Here is a 16,844-nt window from a genome sequence, read left to right on the forward strand (position 1 = left end):
CACACACACACACACACACACACACACACACACACACACACACACACGAGTGCGTGAGTACAGAAGCAGTGTGGTGGAATGCCCCTGGCTGTGGGCACATACAGGAGGCTGGAGGTTTGGCTTTGGTTCCAGGGTAGAGGGGAGAACTGAAGATCTGGGGCAAGTCGCACCCTCCCCCACACCCCAGGGCTAGAGGTGATTACCAAAATTAAGGTATTAACTACAAAAAAAAAAAAATGCAGAGGCAAAGGAGGAGGAATCCTACTGATGAGGATGGGATCTGGACCCCAAAAAGGAAAAACCCTGGACTTTCCCACATGGCCAAATCTGTGGTGTTCACCTGAGGCTATAATCCCATCAATTGGTCTTTCATTTTGGCTACACCCAATTCCCCAATTCTGCCATCCTTGACCTGGCCTAGCCCTCCATTGTCTGCCCCAGGCCACTTCTCACCCTTAATCCTATCTAGGCTCCATTCTCCCTTGGCCACCCCTGGACTTCTATTACCTCATAGACTACTTGGCCACTCCTAGATCCCTCCCATAGTCTTTCTGCATATAAGGTCCATCTTGTCTCCATTAAGATGCTTGGACGCTTATAATCTAGCTATTGCTCAGATTTTCACAATCTAGCCAATAGCCCACAGATGCTCAGATTCCTTAAGAGTCTGGCTAATATGGCAAATCTTAGTAAACTTTGTTTTTGGCTGAAAGAAGGCTTGGGTCAAATTCTTTCCGGCAGGACCCATGTGTCATGATTTTGGGATTCCAGGACCCCTGACTTCTAGACCTCATCACTACCACAGAAAGTTATTGTGGGAATAGAGAAGACTGAGGTTCATCTTCAGAGGAGGATACTGAAACAAAGAAACCCTCTCTTACCCCAAAGAGTAACATCAAATGGTCACCTGCCCAACAAGAATTCATAGAAGAACTTAAAAAAGACATTAAAAATCAAATAAGAGAGATGGAGGAAAAACTAAAAAAAAAAAAATCCAAGAAAAACAAGATGATTATGAAAAGAAAATCAACCAATAAGAAAAGGAGATCCAGAATCTTTTTTTTTTCAAGTCAAACCAGCAAATCTTTATTTATAATAAGAATAATAGCCAACATTTACATAGCACATACTATGGGCCTGGGACTATGCAAAGCACTTTACAAATATTATCTCATTAGATCCTCACAATAACCCTTCAAGGTAGATGCTGTTATGATCCCCAATTTACAAATGAGGAAACTGAGGCAGGTAATGATTAAGTGATTTGCCCAAGGTCACACAGAATCTGAGTTCACATTTGAACTCAGGTCTTTTTGACTTCAGTTCTCTATCCCCTAGCTATAAAACACTAAGGAGGGGGTGGTAAGGAGTAAACAAAACTTAGTAAAACCCAAACCCTGTCCTCAATAAGTTTATAATCTAGGTGAGGAGACAAGTTCATAAGAAGATGAAAAGTTAAATTATAACAACAACAAAAGATTTAAATAATAAGTCTAAACTGTGATAGGAGAAGTGTCACTAGGCAATGCATCCATTATACAGAAAATCCATTCAATAAGAATTTAGAGGAAGAAAGGCTGACTTTAGGCAGGGGTGGCCAGGGAAGGCTTTACAGAGTAGATGGGATTGCAGCTGGACTTGGAAGGATGGGTAGGAATTAGATTTTAATAAGCTGTCCTATGGAGGAGATCCAGAATCTTAAGGAAGAAAATAACACCTTGAAAATATGGGCAAGGTAAAGCTAGTGAAGTTATAAGAGATCAAGAAATAATGAAACAAAATATGAAGAATGAAAAAATAGAAGAGAAAGTGAAACATCTTATAAGAAAAACAACTAATCTGGAGAACAGATCAAGAAGAGAAAACATAAGAATAATTAGACTAGCTGAAAGCCATGATCAAAAAAAAAAAGAATCTTGATACAATAATACAAGAAATAATTAAAGAAAATTATCCTGAAGCATTGGAACAAGGAGGGGGAAAGTAGAAATAGGGAAAAAAATCCATCTATCACTACTTGAAAGAGATCCTATGAGGAAAACTCATAGGAATATTACAGTCAAATTCCAAAACCCTCAACTCAAGGATGAAATATTAAAAGCAACAAGAAAAAATCAATTTAAATATGATGTTGCTACAATTAGAACCACACAAGACCTAGCAGCAGAAACACTAAAGGACCGCAAGTCTTGGAACACTATATATTGAAGAGCAAAAGAACAGGGGCTCTGACCAAAAATATCATACCCAGCAAAGTTAAGCATAATCCTGAATTTTAAAAAATGGACATTTGGTCAACTGTCAGACTTTCAAGACTTTGTTAAAGAAAAAACTGAACTTAATAGATTTGACATATAAGAGCCAAGAGGAACATAAGGTACATACCAAAGACTGATTACAACGGATTCAATAAGGACAGACCATTTACTTTTTATATATGTAAAATGTAAAATATATGTCTAAGGTTGTCATTAGTAATTGGGTAGTTTGTAAGAAAGATTGGGGTAGACCTGAGTATGCTACGACGTCAAAAAGTAAAACCATTTAGGAACTAAAAAGAGAAATTATTTTATACAAATGAGGTGCAAGAGGAAGAATTGATATGGAGGAATTAGATGGCGGAGGTGGGCTGGCAGTTCTGGTAACCTACTAGCTTAGGGAATAGGTTTAAGAGGGAACAATACATATAAATATCTAGAAGAATATAAAAGTCTTCTAAATTCAGAAGAAATGAAACAGTATTGGGATAGGGATGGGGGAGAGGACAAGGGAAGGATCTCTAGAGGGGAGGGTGAGGGAACAGGTTATGGAGGCTATAGAAGGGTGTTTCTATTTATGGGAATGGGAGGATAGGGGAAGGATCCTTGGAGGAGTGTAGGCTAAGTAATAGGAGGGCAAAGTAGTGGTAGAAGTAAAATAAAGGAGTCAGGAGGGATAGGAAACAAGAGATAAGTACCAACATAAAAAAAGAAGATCAGGAGTAGAATTTGTTAGGGAAAGTATATGTCTATATATGTCTATATGTATATGTGTATGTACATATCTATATCTATATAGAAATATATCTGCACTTAATTGTAGTCTTCTTGGAGAGGGGAGGAGAAGAAGGGCGAAAAAAGAACAAAGTAAAAAGTGCACAGCAGGGAACAAAAGAAAACTTACAAGGAAGCAAAGAAAAGATGAATAGCTCTCGACACAACATGTAGTATTTATCATACAGGCTTTCTGGAAATGAAAATTTATTGTCACATACTTTGAATTCTCTTTTATGTTCTGCTATGCTCATGACATGCTTTTTTTTCCTTTTCTTACTTTGCATTTAAGTTCCAATATTTAAGTTTATGATATTTTTTTCTTTTCTCTATTCTGTATTTGTGTTCTAGTGTTTGAGTCTAAAATAAAATTTTAAGAAATTAGAATGCATTTGCCATAGGGTAAAAAAACAAATATAGGGGTTTCCAATACAACGTGATGACATAACAAGATGTGGGACATTATTAATTGCTGAACAAATTGAAAAAAAAAATTCATCAGTCAATCAGATGAAGTTATAAAGTATTGGGGACTGGATGAAGGCAAATGATAACACACAGAGAACTTCTAGTGACTGGTTAAGGGAGGATCAGTCATATTGCTTATGATCTATAGAAGCAAACTTGTCCTATTGATCAAGCTTTCAGCTTCCGGAGGACGTGCTCTTTATCTTTCCCACTTCACCTCTTTCAGAGTAAGCAATCAAAAGAAGTATAGCACCTGAGGCACTCCCCAACCCACAAGATAGGTCCCCCAGACAAAGGTGACCTCAGGTTCAAAGTATTCTTTGAGTCCTACAGGTCTAAAATTATTACTCATAAAATCCTGGCAGTATGTTTACCTTTCAATATAGCCAAAGGATACAATTATATGTTGCTCACACTCCTGTGAATCCAGTAAAACTGGCCTCCTTATTGTTCCACACAACACACAAAACACTCCATCTTCCAACTCCACACATTTTCACTGGTTGTCCTCCAGTCCCAGAATTCTCTCATCCCTCATCTTTGCCTTTTGGTTTCCCTGGCTTCTTTCAAGTTCCAGCTAAAATCTCACCTTCTACAAGAAGTCCTTTCTAATACTCCTTAATTCTAGTGTCTTCTTTCTGTTAATTATCTCCCATTTATCTTGCATATGACTTGTTTGTATGTAGTTTGTGCATACATTGTCTCCTTTCTTAGACTGTGAGCTTCTTGAGAACAGGGACCGTCTTTTGCCTTTCTCCATATCCCTAGTGCTTAACACAATGCCATCACAGAGTAGGCACTTAATAAATGTTTGTTAACTGACTGACAATTAGTTTAAAATAAAGTAATTAACTGAAACAGCATAGTAAGAAAATTAGCCATAAAACATCTCCCCCATAAACCTGGGATGCACTCTCCTACAAATATACTTGGCATCAGCAGAGCAGATGTACATAAAAGGCAAAGAGAGAGGCATACTCAAAAAGAATACATGTTGCCAAGGCATGTGTGAAAAGGGGCAGCTCATGTATCTGATACCATATGGATGCTTTTTGTGTCTCCACAATACGCTCCTAACCTTGATCTCAATACGCTCCTAACCTTGATCTCTAGCATCTGGCAGATGTTGCCCTGCTGAATCTACTGGGCCTTAGTTTCCACTCTACTGTCTCCAGCTTTTGGCTCTGCTGAAATCCTGAGCTAGAGTACTGCAATACTCTTCAAAAGAACAAGAATCTCTACCTGGAGTGGCATTATAAGCAGGATATTGCACAGGAACCATGTGAATTCTCTTCCTCTCCAAAAAAAACAAAAACAAAAACAAAAAACCCAAGATTAATCAGGCAATCTTTTCTCTCTAAAAGAGTCAGAGCCCGGAACCCCCAAGAACTTCTGAATTTGGAATGGCTCATGAGGCAACTCCCAAAGTTGGTGCTGGCCTTTAAATGTCCTTTCTTTGCTATAAGACAAAATTCTGGAATAACACTAAGAAATTAAGAATTCCTCATCTCTACACAGAAAGTTGGAGTTTAGGAAACAATATCATTATTTTCTCCTCTCTGAGTGAATATAAGTGTGTGTCTTATGACCATGCGCTTCTGCCATGAGCTACCATTACCATTTGTGTTTGGAAGAAGTAGGAAATCCTTCCCTCCCTTGCTGTATTCTGGGAAAGGTATGGGGGAAAAGGTGAAGAGCAAGTCCTCAGGAGTTGAGAACTTGAGCAGAATGGGAGCAGTTTGCTTTTTACAGACCACAAGGTATATAACTGATCCTCAGTCATTCAATCACTAAGAGTTTTGAGTATATTCCATCAGTCTTTACCCAATGTGTGTTGCCCTATAACCTCCTCAGGCTGATTGAGGAACTTTTTCAATTTGATCAAAAATTAACAATGGCCTTCATCCTATGTACTCCATTATCAGGCTATGTATGGGGGAAAAAACTAATTTGATCACTTTCTTTGCATGATTCACCTCTTTTATACAAAGAAAAATTTACTGGCAAAGAGAGCTGCACCAAAATGTCTTATTATGAAGGGAAAAGGACAATTATTTATTAAGTGTCTACTATGTGCCAAGCACTTTACAAATATCTCATTTGATCCTCACAGCAACTCTGGGAGGCAGGAGCTATTAGTGAGCCTATTTTACAGTTGAAGAAAATGAGGCAGACAGAAGTTAAGTACTTGCCCAGCACACAGCGAGTAGGTGCCTGAGACCAGATTTGAATCTGGATCTTTCTGATTTCAGGTCCAGCAGTCTATCCACTACTCACCTTAGTTGCCTTTGGCATTGAGATTCCTGTAACTAAAAATATTCAAGCAGAGGCTTATTAAGGATGCTCTAAAGATTGAGTAGGAAGTTAAATTAAGTGACCTCTGAGAGCTCTTTCAAGTTGAAGATTTTGTGATTAGGGACCCTAACAACAAATGTGCAGTGGTAACCTGACACGCTATTGAATGTCCCTGCAGAGTCAGGTCCTCTTGTCATCATAAAAAGATCGAGGGCAGTTTTTAGAGGCAATAAAGTTAATAAGTGTTTAAATGTCTTGTTTTTGTGTAAATGAAAAAGTACATGAAGGAGAGGTCAGTTCCTTGAACCTCAGTTTATTCATGATAGCAACTCAATAAAACATAGTCCTTAATGCGTACTGGTAAATAGTTGCTCAGGCCCAGAAAAGGGCAAGTTAAGAGTTTTCCTAAATTTAGCCCCATAAAATATGGAACTCCAGTAAGTCCCCCATTGCATAAGACTCATTTATCTATTCAGTCACACACACACACACACACTCACACAAACACAAATAATCACCATCCGCATTATCACCTCCAAAAACAGAATGACCTTGTTGGTCAAGGCCAGTGACCTTGAACAAGGTACTTCATGACTCTCAGCCTCAGTTTCTTCACTTTTTCAAATTCTTCAAATTAGAGGGCTGAACTCAATGATCTTCCAGATCTCACATTCTAGGTTCTCTGAAACTAAACTTAAAAATCAAATAGTCAAATGAGATAATCACATATGTAAAGTTCTTTTCAAACCTACTATCTATTTTCTTTTTATTTTAAAAACATCTAAATTTTTGGTCAGAGCATGGACTAAGACTTGAAATACAAGATATAACCCTGGTTTCTTACTTATTTTTATGTAATTTGGGATAATATTTATAAATAACAGAATTTTAGTACAGTAGAAAAAATAAAGGTTTTGGAGTCTGTGGGAGCTGTGTTCAAATCCTGGCTTTACCACTTATAACGTGTATTACCCTGAGCAAGTGCCTTTATTTCTTTGGGGTTTGGTTTTCTCATCTGTAAAATGGGAATACAAATCTAACTTTTTTTCCCCTCAAGACAGGCATACTGTGAGGATTAATGAATTGCTACTCCAAAAAAAAAATACTTAGAACTGATTAGAGAGATGGCATTATTATTACTGATACATATTAATCTTGGGACTATCACATATTCGTTAAATACATTGCATTAAATAACTATTTGTTAAATAGTTCCATATGTGCCTAACACATTTGGAGTGCACATTAAAAATTAAAAAACCTCTGAAGACCACAGAGATTGGGCTCATCTCTTCTGCTTTTCTGTATGCTGTCTCTAGAAAGCAGGCAGGGTAAATTCCTGCAATGCAGAGCATGAAAACCAGGGCCCTCACCTTATGCAAGCCTGCACTATTCTGGAAGATAATGAGGCACTTTTCCAACAGCTTTTTTTTTTTTTTTGGAAGAAGGGAAGAAGAAACAGCAGATGGATCTTGGGAATGCTATTCCTCTCTAGCTTGTCTTTTTCAAACTCCATAATGATGGTTTAGAGCAGAGGTTCTTGATCTTTTTTGAGTCATTGACCCCTTGGGAAATCTGGTAAAGCCTGTAGGCCTCTTCTCAAAACATGTTCTTAAACACACAAAATAAAATACATAGGATTACAAAGGAAACCAATTATATTGAAATGTAGTTATTAAAAAAAAATTTTAAGTTCTCAAAACACAGGTTAAGATCCCTGATCTATAGTATCTATAGGGAATTACAGGCAAGACACATGTGATTAAATGTTTGTTTTACAGATTGCCCAACCTGGATTAAGTCTATTTTTATGACCTTAGATCAACAGCTTTATAATCTGTATTTCTCACATGAAAGCAGAGTTTATGGGAGAATGTGAAGAAATGGATAATGGGAAAGAGATAGAGGGGGAAATATGATTATGAGTTCAAGGATTGAACCTGAAGAACTGGGAGGAGGAAAGGGGATGACAAGGAAAAAGGTGTCCCAGGGCTGGTCTCATTTACGTTGGTGTTATTCTCCTCAATGATCTCTCTTTCTTATTGGTCCATCTATCTATCCCTGGTTCTTTTCAGGTCAGGTTCAGTTGCTAGATTGAAATATTTATTTTGCTACTCCTTTCTCTTAGCACTTGTAAAAAAAAATGAAATTGAAATGAACAATCAGAGTCAGACTTGAGTTTCATGTCAGAAGCTGGAGCAAATGAGTATTGCCTACAAGATAACAACCAAATGGATTAGTTGGAAACTTCTCTCCTTAATATTAACAAGCTAGTTCCCACAATAAATTTTACTGAGACACCAAGTCTGGCCATACCAGTTCTGCTGTGATGAAACCAATGTCATTGCTTAGAAATGCCTATCTGTTCCTTCCTGAAACAAAGCATAGTAATAAAGCCTGAGTCAGCAATGGCCCTAAGAATAGAACTAGAATCATAATATCACAAAATTTCAGAGCAGGAAATAACCTCAGCAGTCTTTTAGTTCATGTCATACCCGGACAGAATACTACAGGACTATCACCTACATATTCATGTAATCTATGCTTCTCAATGTAGCACATTCTGTATAAATATATGCAGGTACATATATGTATGTGTACACATACATACAACATACATAAATATACAAACATAGATATACACACAATGTATTCACCAATCAAATGCAAACTCCTTGAGAACAGAGGTTATTTCATTTTTATCTTTTTATCAGTAGCACCTAGCATATAATATAATGGTTTGATTGGTTACTTATCTTGGTTAAATTAAAAGCCCACTATTCCTGATTGGACTAGTTGCCTAATTTGAAAGAACACTAGGCTGCCTAGTTTGAAAGAGCTCTAAATATGAAATCAGAAGACCTAAGTGTCACCTTCTGACACTTAGCTCCAAGGCAGTTTGGTGGTGCAGTAGACAGAGCTCTGTGCTTGGAGTCAAGAAGACCAATCAAATATGGCCTCAGACACTGATTAGGTATGGTACTCTGGGCAAGTCACATAACCTCTTGTTTGCTTTAGTTTCCTCAACTGTAAAATTAGGATAATAACAGCACTCACCTCCAAGGGTTGTTGTGAGGATCAACTGAGTGAGATACTCTCTGTAAAGTGCTCACCGTAGTGCGTGGCCCATAGTAGACACTTAATAAATGCTCTTGCTTTTCTCTGTGTGACCTCAGGCAAGTTCCCTAACCTCTCTGGGTTTCAATTTTCTCATCTCTAAAATTAGGAAGTTGGAATGATCATTACCTCTTAGATATCTTTTCACTCTAAAATCCTGTGATCCTCAATGAGGCTGTATCAACTTTGATTTTCTTCTCACTTGATACACACTCATTTATAGAACCTATGACCATCTATGTGATGGTTTAAAAAAATAATAAAGTGACTTCAGTCATCTGTTTTAATGGCTTCTAGCTCTTCAAGCCATTTGAATCTGGACACACTTTGATAAGCCAGCTAATAATGATTTCTTACATTATCAAATGAAGTTCAGTTTTTTCTCTCAGTTCAAAGTTCAATCTAAATTAGGATAAAGTTCTATTATCAAAGTATGCTTATTTAGCACTAATCTGGTAAAATTCATGGCTGATGTAGAATGGAGGGAAGGAAATGTATTCAAGAGATGTTATGGAGAAAGACCTTACAAGGCTTAGAAAGTGATAGGCTATGGAGGATGAGAGAGAGGAAAGAGTCAAGAACACCAAGGTTGTGAACCTGGGTGATTTGAAGGATGCTGGTGTCTTTGAAAGAAAATGAAATTATGTTGAAGGGATGGGTTTGGGGGAAAAAAATTTGGTGCAAAGTGTTTTAGTAATACTAGAATGAAAGCAGAATCTGTTCAGGGTATTCATTTGATCATGGGTATATGCTATAAGAATCAGCAGTTCTAAAGAATAGCATCAGTCCTTTATCTTCTGCTCCCCTTTTTAAAATTTTTTTAAAATTTTATTTATTTTTAGTTTTCAACATTCACTTCCATAAGATTTTGAGTTCCAAGTTTTCTCCCTATCCCTCCCCTCCCTCTACCCAAAGATGGCATGCAATCTGATTTAGGCTCTATATACACATTCATATTAAATATTTCATATAATAATATTATTAATAGTATAATAATATTTCATATTAGTCATGTTGTAAAGAAGAATTAGAACCAAAGGGAGAAACAATGAGAAAGAAGAAACAGAGAGAGAGAGAGAGAAAGAGAGAGTTGCTCCCATTTCTTTAAAAATACTCCCTTGGTGAGCCCTTTACATTTTGTGGCTTCATCTCTGCAGCAACGACAATGAGCACTTACATATCACTTTTTGGCTTACAAAGTATTTCATAAATATTATCTCATGTGAGCCTTACAATAATACTAGGAGGCAAGTACTAATGATGTTCAGGCTTTGCCATTTACTATCTGAATGACCATCGGCAACACATCTCACTTCTATAGGTCTCAAATTCTCTAATAGGTCAAATGCAGAAGGTGTCCTAGAGGACGTCCTAAGGTCCCTCTTAGCTCTAGAACTAAGATCTTATCTTCCTCCCCATCTTACAGATGAAGAAAATCAGAAAGCTAAGACAGCTTAAGCGACTTGTCCATGAACACACAGCTAGGCAGTGTCAGAATCAGTATTCAAACCCAAGTCTCCCTGGATTCAAGTCCAGCACTCTACTCTGCCCCTCTAGGCAGACAGCTCTCAAATCTATATCTTAAATCAAATCTACCCACACTTGATCTTTCATAAATGCTAGAATCCTATATCTCCAACTACGTTTCAGACATTTGAATATCTTGCCATTACCTCAAACTTAGCCTGTCCAAAATTGAGCTCATCCTCTTTAATTTTCTCTATCACAGAGATTTTCTAGTATAATAGAAAACATAAAACAAACCACACCCCAAGATTATTGGGCTCATAACACTGCATCAGTTTACTCACACACCCAGGCCTTCTTGGCCTAGAGATATGGAAAGGAATTAAAAAGGAAGTAAAGGGGGATAAAATGGCTTCTGATGCTGGGGGATTCTTCTCTATGCTGTGAGGTATTAAAGTTTTATTTTATACCTTGCATTGCAGACTTTTGAAAAAGGAAGTAGAAGAAACTATGCAGCTATGAATTTTATCTCCATTCCTGGCTTGGGATTTGTGGACTTCCAGACGTTAGACAGCTTTATGGCATCTACCAGAGTAGCTGTAAATTCCCTCCAGAGGGTAGCAATGTGCAGTTTCTTCTTCACATGAATCAGCATCCAGATGCTCTTCACATGATACAATATCCCCAAACAGCCACCTCCCAGAAACTTCCCAGATTTGGGTTCAAAATTATTTATTACAATGTTCCGAAGTCCCTAATGACTAAATTTCTTCCCTTTAAATCAGTCAGTATTTATCAGATGGTTTCATTTTATAGTGAGAACAAGAACATTTTAAAAGCAATGAGATATTAAAAAGAAATTTTAACAGCCAACACTCCAAATATACATGACCTCAATCAAATCACTTCACTGCCTTCAAAAACCTTAGGAATGGACAGTGCTAAATCTAGCTTAGGTCTGCCCTCTTGGTTGATCAAGGGAATCAGGATATGGTGGATTAATAATTTGCCTGTGGGATGCACACAAAAGGTGCTGCATCTTGATGGCTTATTGCTATAGCTGTTAACCTCATGAATCTTTGAAAAATTGGGAATTGGTCTCTGCTCTCCCATTATAGATGTAGTAATGATCTTCCCAGGGTCTCAATGAATGCAACTGGATTGAATTCCAAACCAAGCACAGAGATAAAACTCACCACTATATAGTGGCTCCTACCTCCATTAGCAAAAGAAGGAAAAATCCTGATTGTGTCATGGTACAGGAGGAAATCCCTGAGCATAAGCAGGCACTTTCTATCCCACTCCTTTGTTTCTTCTTCTGGTTCTCCCCTAAAATGTCTATAACCCATTGTAGGCTTAGAAGCTGGCTTGGTGGCAGAGCAATTTGCTTTCTGGCCTTAGTTATTGTATCATTTGAAGCAAAGTATCCTTCTAACAATGATAAGCAAAATGAATATACCCGATTAAATCACTTCACAATTTTGGTTTGGACCAGGGGTGGGGAACCACCTGTGGCCCCCTAGGTCATCAAATGTAGCCCTTTGACTTGAATCCAAACTTCATAGAACAAATCTCCTTAATAAAAGGATTTGTTCTATAAAACTTGGACTCAGTGAAAAGGCCACACCCAAGGACCTAGAAGGTCACATGCAGCCTTGAGGCTGTAGTTTCCCCATCTCTGGTTTGGACACTAGGGTCACTTTTATTTCTGCTAGAGGCATTATCCTTCTTTCAGTCTCCAAGTCTAGAAACTTTAAAGTCATCTTTAACTCTTAATATCTCTTTAATTCCCTATATTTAATCTGCTATCTGATCTTGTCGTTGGTTTCTGCATCACAAAAGCCAAAGGAGGAACAAGTTTCAAGAGGGAGAGAGTAGTCAATGGTTTTATATGCTTCCTAAAAGGACAAAGAGGAGGAGGAATCCAAAAAGTGATGAGGTCTAGAGGTTTGGGGTGCTGGAACCCCAAGGGCCCATTCAGGCCCTGCCTGAATGAATTCAACCCAAATCTTCCAGCCAGAGGAAAGGTTTATTAGAGATAAATCATATAGGCCAGACTCTTAAGGAATCTGAACATTAGTAATGCCCGTAGGGATAAGCAGGCATAAGAAAGTCTCAGCCTTTTGGGCATGAGAAAGGCTCAGCGTTTGAATGGGGGACAAGGTGGATATTATATACACTAAAGTTACTTTGGGTGGTCAAGGTGGGGGACGGGAGCTGGGAAAAGGTCTAGGTGAGAATTTTGATTGGAAGGTCTGAGAGATTGAATAGAAAATGGGAACAGATAATGAGAGGAACTAGAAGGAAGAAGTTTGAAAGGCATCAATAAGATCAAAATGTAGGGGTAGGGCTTTCAAAGGAAGATAAGGGGAGTCATTAAGGGACCTAAAAGTTTTAGGGTTTTCTGGGGCCTGTAGACAAATGGAAGCCAAATTCTTTTTGGCAAAAAGGGGCAAAGGTCTCGGCTTCTGAAACTGAATGATGGGCCCATATCCCATCATTTCCCCCTCAAACAAATGGGACTCAAATTCTTTTGGTGTAAGGGGTGAAGGTCTCGGCTTCTGAAACTGCTTCCTGCTGGCAAGGGGCGTAGAGCTGTCCCTGCCTCTCTGGGTCCTGTTCCAAAGGGTCAGACTTCAAAACCTGACTGATGCCACGTTCAGTGGGCTAGAGATTGGTATACAGCCTGAACAGTCATCTGGAAACTGATGGCTTTGACCCTAGAAGAAAGGAATCTGGCAAGACTATTTAGTAAATGTGGACCAAACAAACACAAGAGAAATATAATCAGGGGCAGCTAGGTGGCACAGTGAATAGAGCACCGGCCCTGAAGTCAGGAGGACCTGAGTTCAAATCCGGCCTCAGGCCAAACACTTGACACGTACTAGCTGTGTGACCCTGGACAAGTCAATTAACCCCAATTGCCTCACTAAAAAAAAAAAAAAAGAAAGAAAGAAATATAATCAGTAGGGGAATAAGAATAAGGGCCAGTACAGGACTCCCATGAAAAAGATGATTTTGAAGCACTGAGGTTATTGTGAATTTCTTGCATCCAAATAGCCTTTTCCAAAATACATTCAGTGCAGAGCTCTACCTTTCCAGAGCTGTTGACGTACATGCAACAAGATGTGTTTGCTAAAGCACATACACTCCCACTGGAGGCAAGCAAGTACTTTAGAGCTATTCTATTATCTAGAACTACTTTTGCTAAGGAATCTAAAGATTGCTGGATTTCCCAGAGATCATAAGCTGTCACATTTGCCAAATTGTGAATAGCCTCTGTAAGATTAGAGAGAATATGTTCATGTTGTAGGTTATACTAGGGCATAAGATAGTCTGCTCACTTTTTAAGAGACCAGAGGACATTTCCCCAAAATCCACGTTTTACCCTTAAGTTAGAGACTGTGGGCTGTGTGGCATTGAAAATGGAGAAAGGGAGTGCTAAAAATCAAAAGGTATACACCCCAAAGTCCTTGTAGGGTGTCAAACATTGAGTGACCAAGACAGTAGTTCTGGGGTCTTGCCATGTGTTGGCACTTAGTTTCATCTCTTCCCCAAAATTCTTGTTACTAGTGGTATCTGCACAGGTAGTACTAGTCAAAAGATCAGTGAAAACTCTTACAAGCCCTCCCTCCACAGGGGTGTTAACTTGTCTAGTGGCCTTGGAGCTTGTCTCTCAAGTAAGGGAATATACCCCTGCAGAGAAGCAAGGTGTTGATATAAAGACAGTGACCCATAAAGAAATGGCAAGCATAAATGGGGTGGCATAAACTTCTGAGAAAGTCATATTGGGAAGGGGGGCTTTGTGGAGATGAGAGTTGCCTTGTGGGTATGAGTGGTCTAATGAGTTTCCCAGTTTAGCTAGGGAGTTATCTTCCCACTTTTGAAGGAGAGACTTCCTCAATTAGAATGACTGAAGCAGCCACAACCAGGAGGCTTGCAAGCCTTCCAACAGCTACAGAGTATAATTGTTTTGAAAAACAAGCAACCAGGCTAGGGTCAGGTCCTAAGGACTGGGTTAGCAGCAGGGGTCAATTTAGATTTTAAAATCACAAAAGCTTTGGCCTGGTCTGGGCCCCACTCTTGAGGGAGTGAGTCAGGACCCAGAGGAACATCATAAAAGGGCTTAACAATAAAACTATTACTAGGTATCCAGAGTCTACAAAATCTAGCCATACCTAGAAAAGTTTAAAATTGATTCTTAGTGACTGGGACAGGGAGTTAACGGCCCAGAAACTTTACAGACTGGCATGCTATCTGGACTTTGTTCAAAGAGACCCTATAGCCTTGAGTTCCCAAGAAATTAAGCACTCCTGAGGCAGTGGACAAAGAAGCCTCCTGAGTGGGGCTACAAATACGGTGATCGGAAAATACTTTAGGGTCTTGGAAGTGAACAACAGCTGAGATGGCAAGAGTAGCTTGCCCAGGAGTTCCCTGATCCCAGATTGTCTCCCACACTTCTGGGGGAACATGGGGAGGTCTGGCACACAGAGGGAAAAGGGAGATGGGAGGCTTAACTAGAGAAAATTGGCTCCCCAACTTCACCATCAGGTTCCCTCCCAAAAAGGGGGAAAGGCAAGAGGACAGCATAAGGGAGGAGTATTTAAACAACAGATTCTCAATTAGGCAGGGGAAGGGGTATGTCTGGAGACATCCCTTAGTTCTCCATCCATAGCCCATGACCGGATGGGTCAAGGAGCGAACAGGGCCAGAGTAATTGGTCAAAGCAAAGAACATAACCATGATAAAGTGGGTAACTTTACCTTCAGCCTCAATTTCTACCCAGGGCTTGGCAAGAGAGATGGAGAAAGTGAGAGTGTTGCCTGGACCCAGGCTCTCTTGTTCTCCCCAGTCTTGAGAATACTGGAGGACAGGGTACTGGGGGGCTGCTCTATCACTTCTCCTACCTCAGGGATAATCTTTCTTCCAATGTCCTTCCTAGTCACATCTTGGGCAAGGTCCTGGAGGTGTCCGTCTTGGGGGCTTCCTCCAAGGGGGAGCGCTGGAGGGGCACTCCTTGGACCAGTGGGCCTCCCTGTGGCCTCCCTTGCCCAAGTTGCTGGGCTTTCTCTGAGGGGGTGCCCTGGAGGGGCACTTCTTGGACCAGTGACCCTCCTGGTGGCATCGTAAGCAGGTTTTCCCACTGCCCAAGTTGCCAGAAACACCCTTAGGCCTTTTCCTGACCATGGCAGCAGCCAGGAATCAAGCACGTTCTTTGTCTCTAGCCCTCTGCCTGCTTTCTTTCTCTTCTGCTGCAACTAGGTTTCTATTGTTAAAGATTCCAAAGGCAATCTCCAATAACTGGGTCTGAGATGTTTGGGGTTCCACTGCCAATTTCTGTAGTTTTCTGCTAATATCTGGGGCAAATTGGTTAATGAAATACTTGCTAAGGATTGCTGCCCCTTCGGTAGAATCAGGATCTAAATTTGTATACTTTTTAATGGCTTCCTCTAGCCTATCTTGGAAAAGGGCAGGGTTTTCCTTTTCTCCTTGAGTAATTCCCTTAATCTTCTGAAAGTTTACTTGCTTTTGAAATGCTGTTTTCAGGCCTTCTAACAGGCAAATGATCATGTAGTCTCTCTTTCCCCTATCCTCACTCTTCTGATAATCCCACCCCAAATCACTAGCAGGAACAGCAGCTATTCCTGGGGGGTGTTTTGTGGGGTCATTGCTAGCAAAATGATCCCCAAAATTTGGGGCTTGTTCCCAGATTCTCTTCCTCTCCTCAGCAGTACAACAGGTGGAGAAGAAGACATACAAATCACTCCAAGAAAGTTCAAATTGTAGGGACACATCCCTGAAGCCCTCAGTTGAACCTTTAGATTTCACTAACAGCAAACCTTCCATAAAGTAATGTCAAGTCTCAAGTGTTGAAGCAGGCTGTAAGGAGTTAAGAGAATGAGCATATCAGAAAGTAAAACAACACGTGAAAAATAAATAAATAAAGCAGTTGGATACCATGTTTGAACAGCTTAACTGTGAGAAGAGGCAAGAACGAATGGTAGGAAGAATTGTTCAAGCAAAGTTGTTGTTTGGTTGGTTGTTTTGTTTTTTGATTTTTGGTTTTTTTTTAATTTAGGGGACACCAGAGTCTATTTGATAACATAAGGGAAGAATTATGTGAAGAATTGGAGACTAAGAAAGGAAGAGGAAAACTGTGTGAACTTCTCCAACTCAGAGAGAGGATATAGCCTTCCAGAGAGTTTTTTCTCTTCTACTCTTTTGTCACTTCCCTACTTCATCACCGCCACTTATCTGCAGTTGATGAGAAAAAAGGATTAAGAATAGAGTTGGTGATGGAGAGCCATTTCAGTTCTTCTTTTCCCCACTGCATGTACTGACAGTCCCCCTGGGAATTTTTCTTAGAACTTAGAAAATCATGCAAAAGACAGGCTAAATAAGTGGGGGAAAAGTATTCTTATGTTTAACATAAAAAAAAGTGAATTAGCATTATCATAAATAATA

At 39.4% G+C, this 16,844-nt stretch overlaps 1 protein-coding gene across 1 annotated transcript in view; it reads right to left on the reverse strand.

Moving 5' to 3' along the window:
* The window catches only part of MRO (maestro), an 80,036-nt gene extending 64,470 nt beyond the window's left edge, over positions 1-15,566 (reverse strand). The window contains exons 1-2 of the mRNA XM_027868787.1: positions 15,326-15,566; positions 14,738-14,859 (exon numbers count right to left, since the gene is read on the reverse strand). Of these exons, the coding sequence (XP_027724588.1) occupies positions 14,738-14,859; positions 15,326-15,566 (363 nt within the window). The remainder of the gene's footprint in view (positions 1-14,737; positions 14,860-15,325) is intronic.
* Positions 15,567-16,844: the final 1,278 nt, after the last annotated feature.

This window comes from Vombatus ursinus, unplaced genomic scaffold (genome assembly GCF_900497805.2).
Source record: "Vombatus ursinus unplaced genomic scaffold, bare-nosed wombat genome assembly UNPS02014791.1, whole genome shotgun sequence".
NCBI classification, from domain to species: domain Eukaryota; kingdom Metazoa; phylum Chordata; class Mammalia; order Diprotodontia; family Vombatidae; genus Vombatus; species Vombatus ursinus.